Raw genomic sequence first — 20,452 nt, 5'->3', positions numbered from 1 at the left:
GGGAAGAGTTTATTGGGAGCTTCCAGTTTCAGAGGGCAAGTCCATGACCATCATGGCCAGAAGCATGGCAGCAGGCAACCAAAGCATGGCTCTGGAATAGTAGCTGAGAGCTTACATCTTGAGGCAGAGACAGGAAGCTAACTGGGAATGGCATGGGCTTTTTGAAAACTCAAAGCCCACCCCCAGTGACACATTTCCTCCAACAAGGCCACACCACCTAATCCTTTCCAAATAGTTCCACCAGCTGGGAACCACACATTCAAATATATAAGCCTATGAAGCCATTCTTTTTCAATCCATCACAGCACTCCCCGACATGGTTTTGTTGGGCCTGGCACATTAGAAGACAGCGCTTGAAGAATGATCAGAACCTCTGAGGACGTTTCACTAGTGTGATAAGGATATGGGTGGGGACTGGCACACCGGGTAACTTGGACGAATGGATCACAGATCATTTGTGTGTGCTGTGCAGCGGTCAGAGCTTTCATAGTTTGCTTTTCACCCCCTTCTGGGATTGTGCTCTGGTTAACTTGCCACAGGATACTAATAATAAACTCACTCACTTCATGGACCACCACAGGGAGAACTGGCCCCCTAGCAGGGGGACACTACACAAGAAGATATCTACTAGAGGCATGGTATGTGTTTGTAGTGGAGAAGCGTGGATGGGAACACTTCTGCAATGGCTCCCAGAACCGACAGGGAAAAGAGGTCAGGCATGTGAAGAAAGAAGAGCCTGATTCTCCAGGTCTACTGGTGTCTGATCTCTCTCTCTCTCTCTCTCTCTCTCTCTCTCTCTCTCTCTCTCTCTCTCTCTCTCTCTCTCTCATTACCATTCATTGCTGCAGCCTGGGAAGACGGGACAGCAGAAGTCCACTGCTGCAGTGGACCCTGTCCACAAGTGCATGCAATGTGTGTGTGTGTGTGTGTGGCGGGTGCTATCAGGCTCCCTGGCTGGCCCTCACTGCAAGACCGGCAGGAAAATCTCAAAACTCCATTCAAGAGGCCATGAAACCACTCCTGGCTGTAGTTCCCGGATACTCCTCTGATCGCCACTAGAGGGCAGACGTCAACAACTCCAACTAAGGGATTTTTGCCATCACCATGTCTCACACAACCCCGGGTTTCTTAACAAGACTGATCTGATTCCAAGTAGGGACCACAGCTCAACATCAATGTCCCTCATCTTAGACAGAGTGAATTTGTGAGTCTGTGAGAATGTTACAAGGTGAGTTATTAAAGGCACACTTTGGGGGAACAAAGGTGGCCAAAGAAAGAACTGTGAGATGTGTCCACACGTCCTTGCAAGGATAAAGCTAGAGAGGAAAGAGGAGGCCTGGAACTGAGGCAGGACCCAGCACCTGGGCTGAAAGGAAATAAATGGACAGGTAGAACCAGCTAGCCAAGGAAAACCACATGATTTCCTGCTGCAGGCCACAGGAATATATCACAAGAACTCAGCTGGTTATGGCAGAGCCACTACCTGGAGGGATCAAGGAATTCCTTCAGAGGAAGCCAAATCCCAGGGAGCTTTTGGTGTTATTTGGCTTATCATATAATATATTATTATATTATATCATATCATATTATATATTATATATTATATCAGCTGTCTTCTGTTATGAAAATCATGTGTGCCTTCATAACTTTCCCAATTGATTTTTTTCCCCAAGAATTGCTAACAGTGTGGACATATACACCCGAGGTATTTGGAGAACAACCTCAGGAAAGACTTCCTTCCCTAAGGCCCATCTGTTTCTTCTCCATTTAGTGCTGGAATCAGATATCTCCCTTAGCCACATTCAAGGACTAACAGGAATGACAGTCCAAACCACCACATAATAAATTTCCTGAATTACAGTCAATTCCACAAGGAGACACTGCCTAGGTCAGGTGGACCTTAAGTAATAGCTTTGCACAATTTAGCTCGGACCCTCCTTTTCTTACAGCCTTACTAACTTTATAGACCCCCAACTTCTTACCTAACTATTTCTAGGAATATTTAGATAACCTGCACTGACAGCTATGCACAGCCAGAACCTCAGTTCAAGCCTCCCTGTAATTATCATCATTGGCAGCATCCGGCCAGGTCCATCCCCAGATGGAGGAAAGTACCTTATTAGAGATATCTCTGTACTCTCTAAGAACAGAAAGCATCCTGACTACCTGTTTGAGAAGGTCTGGCAGATGTGCCAATTAAGCTTAACTTTCTCCTTTTCCAAATCTTATCTCTAGTTCCAGATCTCCCTTTAACTATCACCAGAGGCATCTAGCTGTACACAGGTTGCCTAGTAACTGAGCACAATTTCTCCCACCCTGCAGAAAAATGGCAGATAGCTTGGACAGATAAGGGTCAATGGGATAAAGAGGCAGTTTTATTTTCCGAGAAGGAGACATAGAACTGAGAGGTATGAGGAGATGTTGTGGGATGGTCTGTATGTCAAATTGCTCTGATTGGTCAATAAATAAAACACTGATTGGCCAGTGGCCAGGCAGGAAGTAGGTGGGACAAGGAGAGAGGAGAATTCTGGGAAGCGGAAGGCTGAGGCTGAGAGACACTGCCAGCTGCCGCCATGACCAGCAGCATGTGAAGACACCGGTAAGCCACCAGTCACTTGGCAAGGTATAGATTTATGGAAATGGATTAATTTAAGCTGTAAGAACAGTTAGCAAGAAACCTGCTACGGCCATACAGTTTGTAAGCAATATAAGTCTCTGTGTTTACTTGGTTGGGTCTGAGCGGCTGTGGGACTGGCGGGTGACAAAGATTTGTCCTGACTGTGGGCAAGGCAGGAAAACTCTAGCTACAAGGAGATGGAGAGGAAGAGAGGAGTGAAGAACTTGAAGATGGGGAACTGAGAGGGATAAGGAAGGTTTTGACCAGAGAGAACATGTGGACGAGATGGAAGATGAGGAAAAGGCAGATGGGGAAGTCCTAGCTGGGTAAGAACGAGATGAAAAGGACCTAGATGAGGCAGAATTAAGATGAGAGAGTTAAGATAGAACTTAGAGGGAACAGTAGATAAATATAGAGAGAAATCAGGCAAGAAAGGAGCTGGGCAGGAGGACAGAACTGAGGCTGTGGAGATAGGATGTTATCCCAGAGGAATAAAGTAGACGGACAAAGAGCTCGGTGTGCTGAGATTCTTTTCCCAAAAATAGTTCTCGCCATTCGCAGTTCTCTCTCCTGGGCCCCCAGGAAGTGTAATACCAAGGCTGGTACTCTTAATATTATACAAGAGTTTCTGGAGCCGGGCTGTCCAGATTCAAACCCTGGCTCCCCCTGGTACTAGCTATGTGGATTTGGGTGGGAATTGAAGCTCTCTGTGTCTTGGTTTCTTGTCTGTGAGACAGAGACAGTAATTAATAGTAGCATCTCCTGCTCTAGAAGTGATGCTAACTGGGTCAGTTCATCTGAATCATTTAGGACCATATCTGGCACAGAGTAATAGAGTGGAAATTGCCAGCACTTAGCATCTTCTAACCTTGATTTTAGCAAAAAGGCCAAGAAGTGATTCATTCGGTCATTGATTTCCAAGGAAGAGATCTATCTGGGGTTGAGCTAGTTACCTTCCTCTCTCCACACATGTAGGCACAAATGTGTGATGAGGAAAAGCAAACGGGTTCTCTGCAACCTCCGAATGAGAACATGTGCCAAACAGGCTCTGCTCATGACCAAGTCAGCCATCAGTTCGGATGCCTTGAATCTCTTAGACTCTACTCTTGAAGTGAGTCCTTGGAATTTAATGCCCCTCGTCCTTACCCCCTCAAATTGAGACTTGGGTTTGGCCCTTCTCACCCTGACCCCTGCTCAGCTTGGTCCCCAGGATTCCAGAGCCCTGTGATGTGGAGTTGAACTGGAGGGAGCAGAAGAAACTGCTTTTTGTTTCTTCCTGCTTGCCTCTCGGCTCCCAGGAAGCGGTGGTTTTCCTCCTTTCTTGCTATCAAAGGGATTTCAGATCTTCAGTCCTGGCTGCCCAGGCCAGTTTGGGCTCTAAAACGGGGGAAGTGGCAGCACCCGGCTGGTGTACCAGTTCTAGCTGGCACAGTGAAACACAGGTGCACTCAGCTTTCAGGGGCCTCGAGTTCTGTTGTCTCCAATTCTGGAGAGGTATCGGTGGACACGTTTACATTTCCTCCCTCCTTGAAGCATTTTCATTCATTAAAAAAAATTGTTATTTTATTTTTATTGTTTGTTTTAAGACAGGGTCTAACTATGTAGCCTTGGCTAACCTGGAATTCTCTGTGTAAACCAGACTGGCCTCAAACTCACAGAGATCCACCTGCCTCTTTCTCTCAAGGGCTGAGACTAACAGCATGCAGCACCATGTGTGGCCTATTAATTTTGAAGTATGTATTTATGTGTCTATCTGTGTAAGGGTATGTGCACTTGAGTACAAATGCCCAATGAAGCCAGAAGCATCAGGTCTACCTTGACCTGAATTTACAGGTGGTTGTGAGCCACCTGACATGTGGATGCTGGGAACTGAACTTAGGTCCTCTGCAAGAGCAGCCTGGGGTCTTAGCCACTGAACCATCTCTTCAGCCCAATTCCTTGGTCTTTTTTTGTTTGTTTGTTTAGAAATGTGCCCTTACTTTATGAATCAAGAAATATGATTCTGTGTGTGATAAGGTGGCACACCCCCACAATTCCAGCACTCAGTAGGTGGAGACAAGAGGATCAGGAGCACGTTATCTTAGGCTACATAGTTAGTGTGTTCAAGGCCAGTCTGGGCCTATAAGACTGTTTCAAAAAAGAAAAGAGCTGAGTGTGGTGGTCCACACTTCTAATCCCAGGATTTGGGAGGCAGAGGCATGATCTCTGTGAGTCCGAGGTTAGCCTGATTTACATAGCAGATTCCAGGACTACATAGAGACCCTGTCTTAAAAAACAAAACAAACAAAGTTTTATTTTGCTCTCTCATGGTGGCACATGTTGTTGGAGGGCTTCTCTCCAGGTTCCACCAAGCCCCACAGTCCCACAATCCACGTATAAAATAATCACTCAGACGCTTATATTACTTATAAACTGTATGGCCGTGGCAGGCTTCTTGCTAAGTGTTCTTTTATCTTAAATTAACCCATTTCTATAAATCTATACCTTGCCACGTCGCTTGTGGCTTACCAGAGTCTTTACATGTTGCTTGTCCTGGCGGTGGCTGCAGTGTCTCTCCCTCCTTCTTCCTGTTTCCCCAATTCTCCTTTCTCCTTGTCCCGCCTATACTTCCTGTCTGGTCACTGGCCTTCAGTGTTTTATTTATATAGAGCGATATCCACAGCAGGCACATATCTGAAATCCTTCCAGTTGAGAGGCGGAGATGGGAGGACCGCCTGAGCTCTGAGACCTGGCCTGAAAATAAGGAAGTCTGAGTAAAGAGGCATACCGGCACTCGGAGCTTGCCTGTGTCAGCCACTAGGGGGTGCTCTCTCAGATAACCGCCTGCCATGTCGCAAGTGCGGTCAGTGCTTAACGGTAGCCTTACTTAGTCCCGATGCAAAGGTGCAGACCTGTACTGTGTGCGAGAGACCTAAGCCTAGAGGGAGAGTTAGGATTGAAGGTGACCGTTTAAAGGCACCCAGGATTCCGGACTATTCGGCTTCCTAGTGTGTGACCTGAGATACGGTAACTTCCCTTTCCCAGAAAAGCCATGTCTGTGCGGAGCAGGATCGGAGGACGGGGCTTGGTTTGGTCCCAGTAACCTGGGCTCTGTGTGGACTCTCGGTGCAGGGTGCAGCGCGAGCTCGATCCTCCGCGCCGGTTGGGGGCGCTCGCGGGCTTGGCCGGAGCGCACGGGCGGCGGTGCTCCGACCTGCTTGCTCCTCTCGGCGTCCGTGGGGCGGGGACAGTACGGCGGCCGCCGCTCAGTGTCGCGGGAGCCGGACCGCGCAGGCCCGTCCCGGCGCCCGGGGGGCGCCATGTGGTTCATGTACGTGCTGAGCTGGCTGTCGCTGTTCATCCAGGTGGCATTCATCACTCTGGCCGTCGGTGAGAGCGCTGACCCGGGCCGCGAGCACCCTGGTGCCCCGAGCTGCCAACCGCTGCTGTGCTTTGCAGCTGGGTGCGGGCGACCCCGAGCTGGTCCTGCTGGACCTCGGCCGAACCTTCCGGAGGGGATGCATGGTCTCCGAGACGCATCCTTGCTCTCTGGGCCATGGGCTGCCCCCTCTACCTGTCCCCTCTAGCCGGGGCAGGGAAAGGCCCCTGTCTGTCTCACCCGGCTGTGTGCTAGCGCACAGCGCCCGGCCTGTAAGCTAAGTGTTCTGCAGGTATTGATTGAGTGACTGAAGTTTAAGGTTCCTGGGGCAGAGGTTAACCCTATGTTGTGCAGTCAGATCCAGTCTTTCTGTTGTCTTGGCAAAGTTCTGTTTGTGCAGATGGGAAGGGCACCACAGGGGTGCTTTAGCTTCTTCCTGACTTCCTGAAGTCTGGAGAGGGTTGGTGGGGACTTACGGGATGAGCAGCCCGGTGGGAGTGGCCCTGGCTGAACTCTTCCTGTTTGTCCCCTCCTGTGACACCCCCCAACCCCCGCCAACTCAGCGGCTGGACTGTACTACCTAGCAGAGCTGATAGAAGAGTATACAGTGGCCACCAGCAGAATCATCAAATACATGATCTGGGTAAGTGGCGGCTTTTCCCCGGAGTCACCCAGGGCTTGCTTGCCCCGCCTCGGAAGCAGGAAGTGGGGGCTGTTTGGTTTGGAACTGCTGTGGTGCTGAGAACCCAGGCTCTGAGGGTATCCCTTCCTACCCCCCTTGCCCTGCACTCTGCACTCCTGGGTCCAGATCACCCCGGCCCTCCATCCTCGTGTGGCATTGTTTTGCAGCCTACTGCATCCTTTAAGGTGACGGTGGAGCTATTGGAATGACAGGTCTCGTGGTTTTGCCTTCACATGGCTCTTTCCCACGCTGTCTCCAGCCCCAGATCCCCACCCCCAGTTCGGGCTTAGAACTTACTGCGACATTAAGGACAGTTTGTCGTGCTTATTTTTTGCCCTCTTTCTAATCAGAGTGATTGGTCCTAAGGGAGCAGCATGCCTGGCCTTTCTCTTGCCTCATGGGAGGCTTCATTTCCTGAAGACGTGGTCCCTGCCACTGCCAGCGAGGCTGTAGGAAGGCTGTTCTCCGGCAGTTGTGAGGGAGGCTGGGGAATGGTTGCTGTGGGAATGTGTGTGGACAGAGACGTTCTTCACCTCTCACTCACCTACTCTCTGCAGCCACTCGCCTTGTGCACGTAGCCTGGGGGTGTAGTATGTGTAAAGACGGGGCTGCAGCCAGTTCATTGGCTCAGCCTGTGGGTGTGGTTGGTATGGCAAATTAGACCTTTCACCACTGACAGCTGAAGCCTCTCGCAGGCTGCTGGCTGGATTCATTCCTGGGTTCGTGTCATGGATTCGGTAGATCATGCTCAGCATTCAAGGAAAATATGAAATAGGAAGTGGAGGGTGGTGGGCATGCATGTGGCCTGTGGTTAGATCCCCAGCTCCCAAAATATGATAACTGTAAAGACTAGGACGACCAATTGAGTGTGAGCTCTGCATGCATATGGATGGGTGTGTGGTGGAGTGCTGTGTAAAATGTTTTTTTCTTACTTTGGATCACTGTCAAAAATCTTTTAGAAGTGACCTTCAAAGATGCCACCTTTGACAGCTGAGGGTGGCTGTGGCAGTGTCTGTGAACCAGGAAAAGCAAAGTTTCTTTGTAGCGGGCTGGGGCTGGGGTACAGGTGGTCTGATGGCCCCCTGCAGCAAGTGCCTCTGCCTGTTTCAGTTCTCCACAGCCGTCCTGATCGGCCTCTACGTCTTTGAGCACTTCCCCACCAGCATGATTGGCGTGGGCCTTTTCACCAACCTCGTCTACTTTGGCCTTCTCCAGACCTTCCCCTTCATCATGCTGACATCACCTAACTTCATCCTGTCATGCGGTGAGAGGGGACGAGCAGAGAGGACTTGATGTGACTGGATGTGGGCCCTCCATCCCAGACACTGAGGGGGTTACCGAGGAGGGGAGCAGCTAAGGAGCCGCTGAGGTCCCCCGGGAGGCTAGGCTGCTTGGGGGAAAATGGCTTCTTATTCCTGAGGACCCTAGAGCCTGTCTGCCCAGGGCCTAGCCCTCATCAGGGGAGGGGCTCCAGCCAGGAGGACCTTATCAAAAAGGCAGGGTGGGAGGAGGGCTTGGGAAAGTAGAGAAGACACATTGTAGGCCAAGTGATTCTCACTTTTAAGAAGCCACTTGGGCCCTTTGGAAAGCATGGAGCTGGCTTGGCAGATAGACAGCTCCCGATCACTGCGACGACATCTTGGAGCTAGCTACCTTTCCTCACCACATGGCCAGAGGTCCCACTGCCTCAGGCTTGGGTCCTGCCTTCATCCTTGGCCCCATCACTTTTTCTGTCCCCAGAAAGTCATGTTCCATCCCTGGGCCTTCCCTGTTTTGTCAGACCCAGTTGGTTCATTCGGTGGTCACAGATGTACACAGATGTTCATGAGAAAGGTTTTAGAAAGTGGTCACGGGCACGGTAGTCTCTCCTCACCATAGCCTGGGTCAAGACGGCAGATGGCATGGGGTGAGCTTTTAGCTACATGTCTATATCTAGGGGGAGATTCTGAATGTTATCCACAGAAGGGCAGATTGTTAGAGCTGGGCATCTCTCCATGCCAGGTGTGGTTTTACCTCAGAATTTGTTCAGCACCAGGCCCCTGGTGTGTCTCCCACAGAGGAGTTGTGGTCACCAGAAGGCTCCTCTGGCTTCCTTAGGGCACTCCCTTGGCCTGCCATTTGGGTGCCTGAAGGAGTTTTTCTGAGGGACGTCGTGAGCACCAGGTGCCGTGTGATGTCCCTCAGCCTTGTGCGTGACATAGCAGAGTACTGTCTTCATGGTAAAGGGGAGAACTGAGACAGGAGGCTGTGAGGTGGGTATGGGGGTGGTCTTTCTGGTGCCTGCCCTTTCCCCTGCCGTGGAGGCCACTAGGGCCTTGTTCCTCTCGGCAGCTGTCCCTTGACTTGCTCTTTTTTGTGAAGTTGTGCACACGAGGGAAGAGTTGATGGGGCCGGAGCATACCAGTGTAGACCGGTGTGCCTCCTCCCATTGTAGCTTTCCGAGGAACCCTGGCTGTACACGTCTCTGAGGAGGCCTCCTCCCAGCTGTACAATGTGGAGTGGAGTCTGCGTGGTGGTGTGTGCTCTGCCTGCCCATGTCCTCCCATCACCTGCTGCTCTTGGGAGAGCAATGGCATGATCCTGGATTACGTAACACACACAAAAAAAAAACGTGTTTTTATAACATGCCAGAATGTTCCAGGCTACCTTCTGATTCTATTCCTGCTACCCTCTGCACTGAGAAAGTTGGGGCTAAGCACCCGTTCTTAACAGATGGGGACTGAGTTCTAGCCGGAGCCATGCTGTGAGTCGGTGCAGAGTCAAGGCTTGGATGGAGCTCCAGTTTTGGGGCCTTCTAGATTTGGTGAACACACAGTGATCAGACTCTTCATCCCCACAGGGCTAGTGGTGGTGAACCATTACCTGGCATTTCAGTTTTTTGCGGAAGAATATTATCCTTTCTCTGAGGTAAGATGTCCCCAGCGTCTAGCTCATGTACACAGTGGCAGAGATGGAGGAGTGAAGGGACTTACCCGATCTGCTCTGTGAGTGTAGCTGTGATCCAAAACTGGCCCCGTTCAGGAACCATGTTTTTTTGTTTTTTTGTTTTTTCAAAACAAAAACCATGATGATTTTGGAAGGCAGGCTGTCTGAGGGACAGAAGGGGTCCCTTTGGCTGAGGTGGACACCGACACTGTCCTCTTCCCCACCATGAGTCCTTTGGGTGCCCCCGTCAGCTCATCTCAAGTCCGGGAGGGGCACCAGGCTGGCCTGGGTGACCCAGACCTCACAAGACAGGACTGGGGACAACCCTCCAGCCCCCAGCTCCATCGGTTCCTGCCCAGAATTCCTCCTGCCTGAAACCCCCCGAGAACAGTGTCCCTTTGGGGAGGGACTGCCTTCAGTCACCGCCATACTTGCCCTCTCCCTGAGTGCTAGCCCCTGCAGGGATGGGGTGGGCCTTGGGGGGCGCCCCTGGAGCTCTCCTCAGTCTCTCCTGTCACCAGGTCCTGGCCTACTTCACCTTCTGCTTGTGGATAATCCCGTTCGCCTTCTTCGTATCGCTTTCGGCTGGGGAGAACGTCCTGCCCTCCACCATGCAGCCGGGAGGTGAGGAAGGGTTTGTGAGGTCAGGTGGGGGGGCGGGGGGGAGGCTGGCGCCAGCCCTGTGAGAGGACACTGGGGCTCTGGGTGATGGACACACCTGCCTGTGTTTCCACAGATGACGTGGTCTCCAATTACTTCACCAAAGGCAAGCGCGGCAAGCGCTTAGGCATCCTGGTTGTCTTCTCCTTCATCAAAGAGGCCATCCTACCCAGTCGGCAGAAGATATACTGACCCTTTGGGGAGGGCATGTGGGGGGCAAGACCAGTAGAGCCAGGCCCCTGGGCTTCTGGGCTCATGGTGCCTGGGAGCCTGGAGGGTGTCTTCTGCCAGCCCAGGTTTCCCTTCCCTCTGTTCTGAAGCCCCATCCCCACCCTCCGGGGGGCTTGAATGCTGCCAAGGGCACCAGAGAGGGTAGCGGAGCCTGCTTTGCCAAGAGGCTATGTCCCCAGCCCTCCCCTTCCCAGAGTCGGGTCTGGCTCGGATGGGGTAGCCAGGGAAGGGTCGATGCCGCTGGGGAAGAGACAGCAAGTTCTCAGGCAGGTGACCATAGGGAAGAGCTGAGGGCTGGCACTTCCGGGAAAAGTGCGTTTTGCTGTTGAACTGTGGGTCTTGTCCAATGCGGATTCCCCTTCGAATAAAGATCCTAGGTGGCACTGTTTGCCTTAACACCCCAGGAGTTCATCTTTCTCTCTGCCCGCTATCCTTCTGCCTAGACTGGGCTAGCCTTCTACTCCAGGGACTCATCTTCTGGCTCTTGCCCTTCTGAAGAAATTCTTGTGGCCCTAAGTGGGAAGGGAACAGAGATGAGGATGAGTGGTAACGGCAGTTTTTCTGAGGCTCCTCCCTCTTTCCATGTCTTCCTTGCCCCAGACTGTGATCGTCCAGATGGGAGGGAGCAGAAACAGTTGGGACTGGGTTAGAGATGCAGAAGACCATCTACAATATCCTATTTATGTCTTCCTTTGAGGAAAAGGAGAGGTTTCTTGGTGAATTCTATCTCAGGCTCAATGAAAAAAAAATAAATAAAAATTGGCTTCTGGGCAGCCTAGGCTGTGGCCTGTTTCTTGAGAAATGGGATTGGGAGAGGCTGCCCGGCCACTCAGAGCACACAGGCCTCACACTCGTGTGTGCTTCTGGCTCCTGGAGGGATGTGAGCTCTGCCTTCTAAGAAGGTGGGCCCCATCCTGGGGACAGACCAGCATCTGTTGACCTTGCACTCCAACTACAGTGCCTTGCAAGGGCTCGGCAGTACATGGAATGAAGGCCCCATGAGAGCTACCACTGGCCGAATCCGTACCTCACCGTGAGTCTGGCAGGTGCCCCGATGGACAGGCATGGGGGAGACCCCTATTGGTGATCATCTCTATCTCATGCATCCTTCATCCCGTTGGCTCTTACGTTTCTGTTGAGTCTCAGCCTGCCATTCCCTGAATTTTGCTTTGCAGCTACAGGTGAGCTCGCCAGACCTATTTCTGCCTCTCGGGTGGGTGAAGTATGTCTAGGACCCGAGGCTGCTGCCCTTCAGCGTCCTGAGACTGGCTCCATTTGGCCTCGCTGCCCACTTCTCTATCTTTGCTCACCCTACCTGCTGGTCAGTGCTTGGGCAGGGGCTTTCCCAGGCTAACCCTGGTGGAGTCATCACGTTCCCTACTGGGTCCGGGGGTGGCTGACAGCTGGTGGTCTGCTTTCTTGACTCGCTTCCCTGGCACTTCTGTGGCTGCCTGTCCCCTTACCTCCCTGTCCTTTCCGTTTCTGTAGCGGTTTTCCTCTTGCCCTGTGCACACAGTTGCTCTTTGGCTGTGCTATGAATTGCCCGAGGAAGCCCATGGTGGCTTTAGGGACACTGTGGAGGAAGCCAGGGCCAGCCTTGAGCCCCGCTTCCTCTAACTTCTCAGCCACAGTTCTGCCTTCTCGGGACAGAGGTCATTTGACCTCAAAATCTGCTCTGTTCACCTGCTTTTTCTAGTACCTGCCCTGGTCCCATGATGGCTCGGGAGCCAGGCAGGATCTGGCTTTCTCTTTCTGCCCTACATCCGGTCTATTCTTAGTGTCTCTTCCTGGGAACCGCTCCTACTGCCATCTTTCACCTAGTTTGTGCTGACAGTCCGTCCGTCCCCTGTGTTTCTCTGTCCTGTGGCCAGCTGGAGTAGGTTTTCTAAAATGCACAGTTGGCCAAGTCTTTCCTGGCCTCCAACTTTTTCCCAGCTCTCCACTGCCCTCAGGATAAAGTCCAGACTCCTTAGCATGTGTGTGAGGCTCCTGGTGTCCTGGTCCCTGCGGGCCTCATCACTTGACTAGTACCTCTGGGCCCCCGCCTCCTGTATGCAGAGACCGTGGCTCTCCGGCCACTTTAACATCCTTCCCTCTGCTCACTTTGGTAGTTTGCCACTTTCCTCTTAGATTCGACTTCCTCCAAGGAGCCTTGAATGTCCCCTGTCCTCCCCTAACCCCAGCCGCCACACAGATCCCTCTAGGCTCACTGGCCTGTGGTATGGTCTGTCCCCTCCCACAAGACTGGAAGCTCCTTGAGGGCAGGGAAAGCCCTTGGATTTTTGTATTATCAACTACCTGATTTTGGCGCCTGGCCCATGGAAAGCACTCAATAAATGTTTTGTTTAAAGAATGAGTTGTAAGTGTGTAACAAGGGACCGCTGGGGTGCAGGGTGGCTTCCTGGACCAGTCTCACATCAAAGCCACAGGGCTTTCTCTCCTGGCAGAAATGCTGCCCTGCCTCCTGGAACCGTGGCTTCACACACCTCAGTGGGACCCGGAGCAACGGGGCAGTGGCACATGAGCAGAGAAGCCTGGTACTGGATATCACATTCGCTGTTCCTCATCCCCAGTCAGGGTCTGCAGCAGACAGGAAGGGGGGGTGGCAGAATTCCTAGGGGGGCCCTGTCCTGGAAGCCTTGTCCCTTGTGTGCCAGGGGTAGGTTAAGGTAGAGCGGTGAGGACCAGAGGGTTACCTTTACATTGCTCTGTCCCAGGACATTATCGGCCCTCTACTGAATCTTATTCTCTGTCCAGATGTGTACATCCCAGGGAGGCAGGCAGTTTCTTTGTAGAGAAAAGGTAAGCCTGAGATGTGTGCTCTTGGGAGGAGGGAGTAAGGGCGGCTCCTGTCTTGGGCTTGGGAATGAGAACGCCATAGGTATTTCCCCAGTCCTTCCGCCACAATAGGAATCAACACTTCCACCTTCGCCAGGAGGGTTCCAAAACAACTTTATGTGAGAACTCCCTTGGAGGGCGGGGCCCCTCCAGCCGGGCAAGCTTTCAGGGTAGCCAGGAAGGGTTCATCAAAGGTCTCACGCAGGCTCATAGCCAATGCATTGCTACAGGTATCTCCCAAATGCCGTTTCTGGGGCACTTTGAGGATGTCAAGTGGATATAAGCCCTGGGGCACTTTCATCCTGTAGGGTTGAGCCTTGGGGTACAGCACCCGGACCATCACCTCAAAAGGCAGCCGGGGTACAGGTGTCACTGAGTGGTTGTCCACTGTGTACAGGCATGCACCTCCCAGGGAATTCCGAGTCACCTCCACGAATCTACAGAAGTCATGCTCCTTGCAGGGGTCTGGGTGCACGCCCAGGCGTATACCCTGAGGACAGTCGATCTTTGTGATGGGGGAGCTGACGGGGTTATTGCTAAGATTCCACAACTTGGGCCGACTGATGGTGCTCTGCTGCTTGTAGATGGGCTTGGGTGTCACCACAGGTGAGGGCAAGCTTTGCAGTTGAGCCTCCACGGAAGGAAAAGTCGGGAAGCTTTTGATAAACTGGGATCTTAGAGTCTGGGAGAGGGCCAATGACCAAGGTTGGACACTGGCCTCTTGTTTGGGTCCAGCGGAGCTCTGGGGCCGGCTCTGCAGCTTGCCTTGGAGCCATGTTCTGAAATGGGCCTCTCTCAGAATTTGTTGTTCTTTCTGCAACAACAAAGGTCACAGGGCAGTGGCACTTATGGACAGGAGACCCTGAGGCCAGCGCCCTGGGAAACCCCAGGCCTAGTGGGCAAGTTGCTGCTTTATGTGAGCCTTGCTCTGAGAGAGTAGGCATCCCTTGTTCTGATGGGGCTCCCAGGCTGTGGAGGAGACCAAAACTTTCATAGGAGACCTCCAGCTTGAGGACAAAGACCTCCCTTAGGGACAACCTCAAGTTTGCAGGCCTCCTCACTTCCCCTAGAGGTAGTCCCAGCCTCAAGGAGACGGTCAGTCCTACCCTCTGAAGGCTCTGGGTTGTCCACAGAAGGAGAAAAGAGGAAGAGCTAGGAGGCCTGGCATTGGCTGGAAGTAACGAAGGTACACGGGCTTTTGGGGAGTGACATTGAGGACAGAGCAGCTCGTGGCCGGACTGGGTGCTGGAGGGCTGGGGACTCAGCTAGAGCTGTCTTTGCCACCGCTGGCACTGAAACTGTCCCATGTGGCTGTGTCCCCACCCTGTCGTCTCAGTGCCGCACTCCTCCACGGCTGCTAAGTAACTGGGTGCTTTGGAGATTGACCCAGCTCTAGAGGCAGACTGATTAGGCTAAGCCAGGAGTCCTAATTCTGTCAGCCTTGCCCAGTCCTAAGTCAGGCGGCACCTGGCTTGCTCTTCGTTCTAGTCATTGGAAGAATAGTGGTCATGTGGTCCACTGAGGCCAACAAGAGGATCCTGAGGGGAGGTCTGCAGGGAGCTGCTGAGTAGGGGCAGGGTCAACAGAAAACCTGACAGCTGTAAGGGCTGGCTGACCTAGACAGGGAGGACATCATGAAGAGAGGCTCAGCTGGGACAGTGGCAGGGCCCTGAAGTCACTGTAGGATTCACTTAGTAATCCATGCTCTTGAGTTCCAGGCCAGTCTGCTCTACAGAGCAGGGGGTAGGGGGGGGAGGAAGGGAAAGTCCCAGCTCCCTCCAAGTGTCCTGTCCTGTCTGAGTGTCTTTATGCTCCCCGATGGCCTCTGCTTGAGCCCTTCCCCTGCCATGTCCACTAGCCAAAGCGCTTCGCTGCTCTGGACCCTTGCCAAGCCTCTAGTCGGTCTAATCTAGAGTCGGATTGATCCCTACGTTTTCTGCCTCTGGGATGCTCCCGTGTGCCCCATGCGTTCTGCACGGTGACTCCTTCTGTGGGTCTCTCCTTCCCTGCTCCATATGGATATCAGATGCCTGTCCATCTTCAAAGACACCTCCTTGGCATCCCTCAGGCACCCTCCTTGACTCTCTCCAGGAGCATAACCTACCCCTCCCCTAGCACTAAGCTCCTTGAGTAGAGACCATACCTGGCTGGACTTGCAGGGCCTGGCAGGAGCCTAGTGCATAGTGAGGGTAGGATATCTCAATGCCCCATAATTCAGGCTGCATTCGCTTTCTGGCACAGGACAAGACCTTTGGCCTGAAGGAGTGGTTTATAAGGGAGGATCTGGGAGGGGGCGGGGTTCCTTCTGTGAGGGAGTCTTCCGACTGCTCTCACCTGGCAGCAGGGCCCAGCCCCGGGGGTTGGGGGGGGGGCGCGGACTCCCCCTTACTTGATACTCAGTCAGGTAGCGGCGCTCCAAAACGGTCAGCTTCCTCTTCAGGGTCTTCAGTTTCCCCATTTCTCGGGCAAAGTCCTTCTTGTTCTGTTTCCACATGGCATCCTTCAAGAACCTGGCACCAAGGTGAAGGTGTGGCATATTACAGTAACTAACTGGGCTGCCCTCAGGGGGTGGGGCACTGAGGGCCAGGGTGGGATGAGTGGAATTGCCAGAGCAGAGAAGAGCAAGGCACCCTCGTCCTATGCCCAGGGACCCTCTGAGGGAGAAGAGGAAAGTTTCTGATGGAGAGTTGGGGGAGGGGAAAAGCAAAGAAGGAGGGCAGTGTTCAATCTAAAGGGGTGAGGTCAGGCCAACCCCATGTGGACAATATCCTGCCACCTGCCTCCTCAACCCTCCCCCCCCCAGGGGCTCAGTTCTGGGGAAGGGCCAGAAGGAACAGCAGCTGGTGCAGTTGTCACGGGCTCACCGGGCACAGCTGCGGTGGTTCCAGAGTTTGCAGTAGTCGAAGGGCTTGCAGCCCATGGCATCTTGGGCGTGCACATTGGCCCCATTCTGCACCAGGACCTTCATACATCCCAGCAGGCCATTGCGGGCAGCCAGGTGCAAGGGGGTAGAGCCATGGCATGTCTTACTGTGAGGTATACCACAGGGCAAAGGGTAAAGGGCAGAGGGAAGGGGAAGGGCATCAGATAGGCAGGTAAGCCGGAGTGGGCAGGCTTCCAGTGCCCACTCTGCCACCACCGTGAGGGATCCTGTCCATAACCCTGCTCCTCACCAGGCCTCCAGTTTCTCTTCTCTAAGCTGAGCAGTGCAAATCTAAGTAGAGGATGTGGTTGAATATGACAGCTAGGAGGCTGTAATATGAATATGCCTGGAGGCTCCCTGGGCCGCTTCAGGGCCGTCAATCTCATCCGCTTTTGTCTGATTTTTGAGACAAGGTCTCTTGTAGTACAGGCTGATCTCAAATTTGTTATGTAGCCAAGGATGATCTTGAACCCCTCACCCTCCTGTCTGCATCTCCTGAGAGCTGAGTGTACAGATAGATATGTACCACCAAATCTGGCTCCTTCCTGGCTTTTGGCAAGGTTGGCTCACTTGGTCCTCAGATTGAAGTTCATTTTAATGTGTGTGGTGTGCATATGTGTGTATGCATCGTCACATGTGTGTGTAGGTGTGTGTGCCCATGTGTGCATGCATGTGCATGCGTACATGTGTGTGTGTGTGTGTGTGTGTGTGTGTGTGTGTGTGTGTGTGTGTGTGTCAGAGGTTGACACTGGGTGTCTTCCTCTGTTGTCCTCCACCTTATATGTACAGGCATGGTCTCTCTAACTTGAACTCAGGGCACACTGAATCAGCTAGTCTAGCTAGCCATCTTGCTTGGGATTTCCTGTCTCTGTCTCCCATTGGCTAGAATCACAGGAAGGTCACCATGCCCAACTGGCATTTACATGGATGCTGAGGACTTGGACTCAGGTCCTCACATTTGCACAATGGGTGCTTTACCCATTGAACTATCTCTTCAGTCTCTATAGGTTGCAATTAAATGTCACCTCCTGGGGCTGGGGATGCACTTCCTTTGACAGAATATGCTGCCTAGCATACATAAAGCCCTGGGTTCAGTCCCAGCACTGTATCAAACCAGGTGTAGTGATGCATACCTGGGAAGTGGAGGCATGAGAATCAGAAGTTCAATATCCTCCTTGGCTATCATAGCCAGTTTGAGGGTAGCCTGGACCACATGAAGCACTCAAAAAATAATGAAGAAAGGAATTGCCGCTTTCTTAGAAGTTATTGCTTCTTTTAGATAGACCCTTCCCCAGGGCTCCCACCCCATCACCCCATTGTTCTCTTCATAACCCAGCTCTCGGAATTCTGGCCATTCGTTCATTTATTTGCAATTAGCACACTGTCCGGTCACCAGAAAGTCAGCTCTGTGAGGGCAGAGATGGGCTCCTGTGTCTGTTGCGATGCTCCCAGCTTGGGTGTGGTGCTTGCTAGCACACCGTGAAAGCTTGGTTAGGACTCTGGGAGAACAAGGCAGTCTCTTGGTGTGCCATGCATTTTCCTTGTCATGCAAGTATGGCTGGAGAGATGGCTCAGCGGTTAAGAGAATGTACTGATCTTGCAGGACCCGAGATTGGTTCCCAGCACACAACCGCCTCTAACTCAACTGCTTTATCACAACAGCTCTGTGGCACAGGCATTCAGCCTCCCTGTCTCAACCAAAGACAGCCAGTTCCCACACTAAGCTACAAACTAGAAATACCCAGGGATCGTCAAGGCTTCCCAAGCCCACATGCTATCTGTGTACTCCTGAGTGTGGGGACGAGGGCACTGAGACTCCTGCAGACCCACAGTTGGCCTGAGCCAAGATTTTGAGAATTGGATCTGCCCTCTCCGGATGCTCAGTCTCTTAAGAACCAGGACACTAAGTGGGTTCCTTGACTGCTTTCTTCAGACAGAACCCCTCATCTCGTCCTGCAAGACTCCACTTGCCTGGCGACCCAGAGTCCCAAGTGTCTCTCCAAATAGCAGGCTGGACTTACGAGTTGATGGCTGCCCCTTTCTTAAGCAGGTAGTCAATGCAGGGGAGGATGTCCGACTTGTTGTCTTTATGGATGACTAGGTGCAGGGGCGTCTGGCCGTTGTTGGTAGGCAAATCCACAGGGAACTTGTACTCTTCTATCAAGACCTGAAGGCAGGAAAGCTTGCTTCTCTGCGCTGCGAAGTGGATGGCTGTGAAGCCCTGAGGAGTGGAGTGGAGAGCGCAGGAGAAGGCTCAGCAGGATTGGGGCGGGGCCCACAACCCTGCCTCTGTCTTGGGGTTGCCCTCTTTGTTCCCTGTGTTGCTGGAGGGGCTGGCTCACAGTCCTTCATCCTTCATCCCCCTACCTCTCTGCTTCCAAATGGGCCTTCTATGGATGGGTAATTAGGACCAAGGCATAGAAAAAGTCACCTCGGAGCTCCTCAGCGGCAGTTCATCTGGTAGCCTCTCTCAGGTGTTGGGGAATTTCAGTCCCTGCCTCCACGCTGCAGGCTTTACCTTGTCGTCGACTGTGATCTCCTTGCGCTCCCGATTCAGGCAGAACCGAAGCCAGTCTACATTGCCCACCGAGGCTGCGAACAACTCGGAGTGGCTTGGAATCGCTTTGTAGTTCAACGACTCTGAAGGGCTAGAATTGGCCGGGCGGGGGTGAGTGGGAGGGCTGGGAACCTCCCCGGGTTTCCCTGCCCCCGACCGGCCCGCACACCTGCCCACCTGGGCTGCGAGGAGGACTCGGGATCGTGTGTGTGTTCTGTCTGCTGTGTGCTGCCCGGTGCAGCGGAACTGGACTTCTCTTTTCTGCCCGAGCCCTTTCCGGAACGCAAGGACCCTGTCTTGCACCTCGGGGTAGCAACGCTCACAGAGGTGGCGCGGGCATTGGAACTACCGCGGCAGTGCACACAAGGCTGCGCGGGGCGGGGCCCGCGACCCACCCCCGTCCCCTGGGTGGCGCCTCCACCGCCTTTGGACCCAGCCAGGACTTGGGGGAGGGGCGGAGCCCGCAGTCCTGGAAACTCTGCACTCCGGGCTCACTACACACTTAGTCTATAGTGGAATCACATAGGATGAAAAGGAAAGTGCGACTGGGAAATGGAATCTGGCCATCTCTGCCCATAGAAAGCAGGGTCCGGTGCCACACGCACACGAAATGCGTTTGTATTTGAAGTTGCATTATGAACTAGCTGCCCTTGAAATTCCACGAGCTAAATTATTACGTCCTCACAGCAGCAGCATAATGGACAACCGCTACGTCACACGGGCCTTCCAAAGCAGAACCGCTCCACTCGGTACTTTTCTTGGGAAATGGAAGGATACAGAGTTCCAGGGTAGCCTGGGCTACTCAGTCAGACCTTATCTCAGAAAAGTGCCAGACATGGTGGTGTAAGCCTGCACGCAACTCTGCATTCCAGAGTTAGCATTATTAGAACACAGTAGACACTAAGGGGTAAGGTATTGGTTTAAATATTAAGGCAACTCCACGTAGTTAAAAGGGAGGTTTATTTTGTGGGGTAACTTACAAGTGAAGGGATATTTTACAGGGTCTGGGAAAGGTGTAGCGGAGTCCAGCGGTGTTCTCTGGAGAACTCTGCTTGGTCTACCTCCAGCGTCCAGGATCCAGTTACGGAAGCCTCAAAGTGGGTGGTACTTCCAGGTCAAAGCTGGACCGGCTACCCACTACATCAAGGCCCAGTTGGGGGAAGTGGGTGCCTGTGATGTGCCTTTGGAGTATATGTGTGCCCCAGGAAAACTGAAAGGAGAAGGGTACCCTAAGATGTGCAGAGGTACAAAATAGACATTCTCGGGGCTGGGGGTATGGCTCAGGAGTTAAGAGCACTTGCTGATCTTTCAGAGGGTTTAGGTTCAGTTGCCAGCACCCATCATGATGGCTCACAACCACCTGGAACTCCAGTTCCAGGATTTCCAATGCCGTCTTCTGATCTCTAAGGGCTTCCGGTATGTAAGTGGTGCACACATATAAATGCAGTCAAAACACTCATATGCATAAAGTAAATTAAATTTAAAAAAATACTGATTCTCCAGCCAGAAGCACTCTTCTCTAGACCCCTGCATTGTACATTATATTACTAAGCCATGTGATGTTTAAGCTTGTCGAAAGTGGACTCTGGAAGGGGGGCCTTCCTGTCACAGACTTCACGATGTTTATTTTAAATGTTTGGGACTGGAGAGATGTCTCCATA

The 20,452-nt window shown here is 52.7% G+C and overlaps 2 protein-coding genes across 4 annotated transcripts; one reads left to right on the top strand and one right to left on the bottom strand.

Moving 5' to 3' along the window:
• The first annotated feature begins 5,778 nt into the window (after positions 1–5,778).
• Tex261 (testis expressed 261) lies at positions 5,779–12,826 on the top strand. The gene is made up of 6 exons (XM_006991515.4): positions 5,779–5,986; positions 6,539–6,618; positions 7,768–7,921; positions 9,497–9,564; positions 10,104–10,206; positions 10,319–12,826. Exons 1-6 carry the CDS (start codon positions 5,917–5,919, stop codon positions 10,432–10,434), a joined length of 591 nt encoding a protein of 196 aa, XP_006991577.1. The 5' UTR covers positions 5,779–5,916; the 3' UTR covers positions 10,435–12,826.
• Positions 12,827–13,408: 582 nt separating this feature from the next.
• Positions 13,409–19,622, bottom strand: Ankrd53 (ankyrin repeat domain 53). 3 transcript variants are annotated; one of them, XM_076567029.1, is made up of 6 exons: positions 18,969–19,622; positions 18,753–18,882; positions 18,256–18,455; positions 16,176–16,340; positions 15,701–15,821; positions 13,409–14,125 (listed from the first exon to the last, which is right to left on the bottom strand). In XM_076567029.1, the coding sequence occupies exons 4-6, from the start codon at positions 16,277–16,279 to the stop codon at positions 13,427–13,429; spliced, it is 924 nt and encodes a 307-aa protein (XP_076423144.1). In that variant the 5' UTR covers positions 16,280–16,340; positions 18,256–18,455; positions 18,753–18,882; positions 18,969–19,622; the 3' UTR covers positions 13,409–13,426. The 3 variants fall into 3 exon arrangements, with proteins under 3 accessions (XP_076423144.1, XP_076423145.1, XP_076423143.1); XM_076567030.1 differs by lacking the exon at positions 16,176–16,340 and having other exon boundaries at positions 18,969–19,280; XM_076567028.1 differs by lacking the exons at positions 18,256–18,455; positions 18,753–18,882; positions 18,969–19,622 and adding an exon at positions 17,368–17,554.
• Between the last annotated feature and the right edge of the window lie 830 nt (positions 19,623–20,452).

This window comes from Peromyscus maniculatus, chromosome 3 (assembly GCF_049852395.1).
Source record: "Peromyscus maniculatus bairdii isolate BWxNUB_F1_BW_parent chromosome 3, HU_Pman_BW_mat_3.1, whole genome shotgun sequence".
Classification (NCBI taxonomy): domain Eukaryota; kingdom Metazoa; phylum Chordata; class Mammalia; order Rodentia; family Cricetidae; genus Peromyscus; species Peromyscus maniculatus.
The sequence above is the reverse complement of the archived record's forward strand: the minus strand, read 5'-3'. Positions and strand labels throughout refer to the sequence as shown.

Excerpts from the sequence above, each read along its gene's own strand:
- Ankrd53 (XM_076567028.1), bottom strand. The coding sequence starts at position 17,420 with ATGATAGCCAAGGAGGATATTGAACTTCTGATTCTCATGCCTCCACTT. Across the intron at positions 16,341-17,367 it reads CTCATGCCTCCACTTCCCAG|TAAGACATGCCATGGCTCTA; the intron begins GTATGCATCACT and ends TATACCTCACAG. Across the intron at positions 15,822-16,175 it reads AACCACCGCAGCTGTGCCCG|GTTCTTGAAGGATGCCATGT; the intron begins GTGAGCCCGTGA and ends CCTTGGTGCCAG.
- Tex261 (XM_006991515.4), top strand. The coding sequence starts at position 5,917 with ATGTGGTTCATGTACGTGCTGAGCTGGCTGTCGCTGTTCATCCAGGTG. Across the intron at positions 5,987-6,538 it reads ATTCATCACTCTGGCCGTCG|CGGCTGGACTGTACTACCTA; the intron begins GTGAGAGCGCTG and ends CCGCCAACTCAG. Across the intron at positions 6,619-7,767 it reads TCATCAAATACATGATCTGG|TTCTCCACAGCCGTCCTGAT; the intron begins GTAAGTGGCGGC and ends TGCCTGTTTCAG.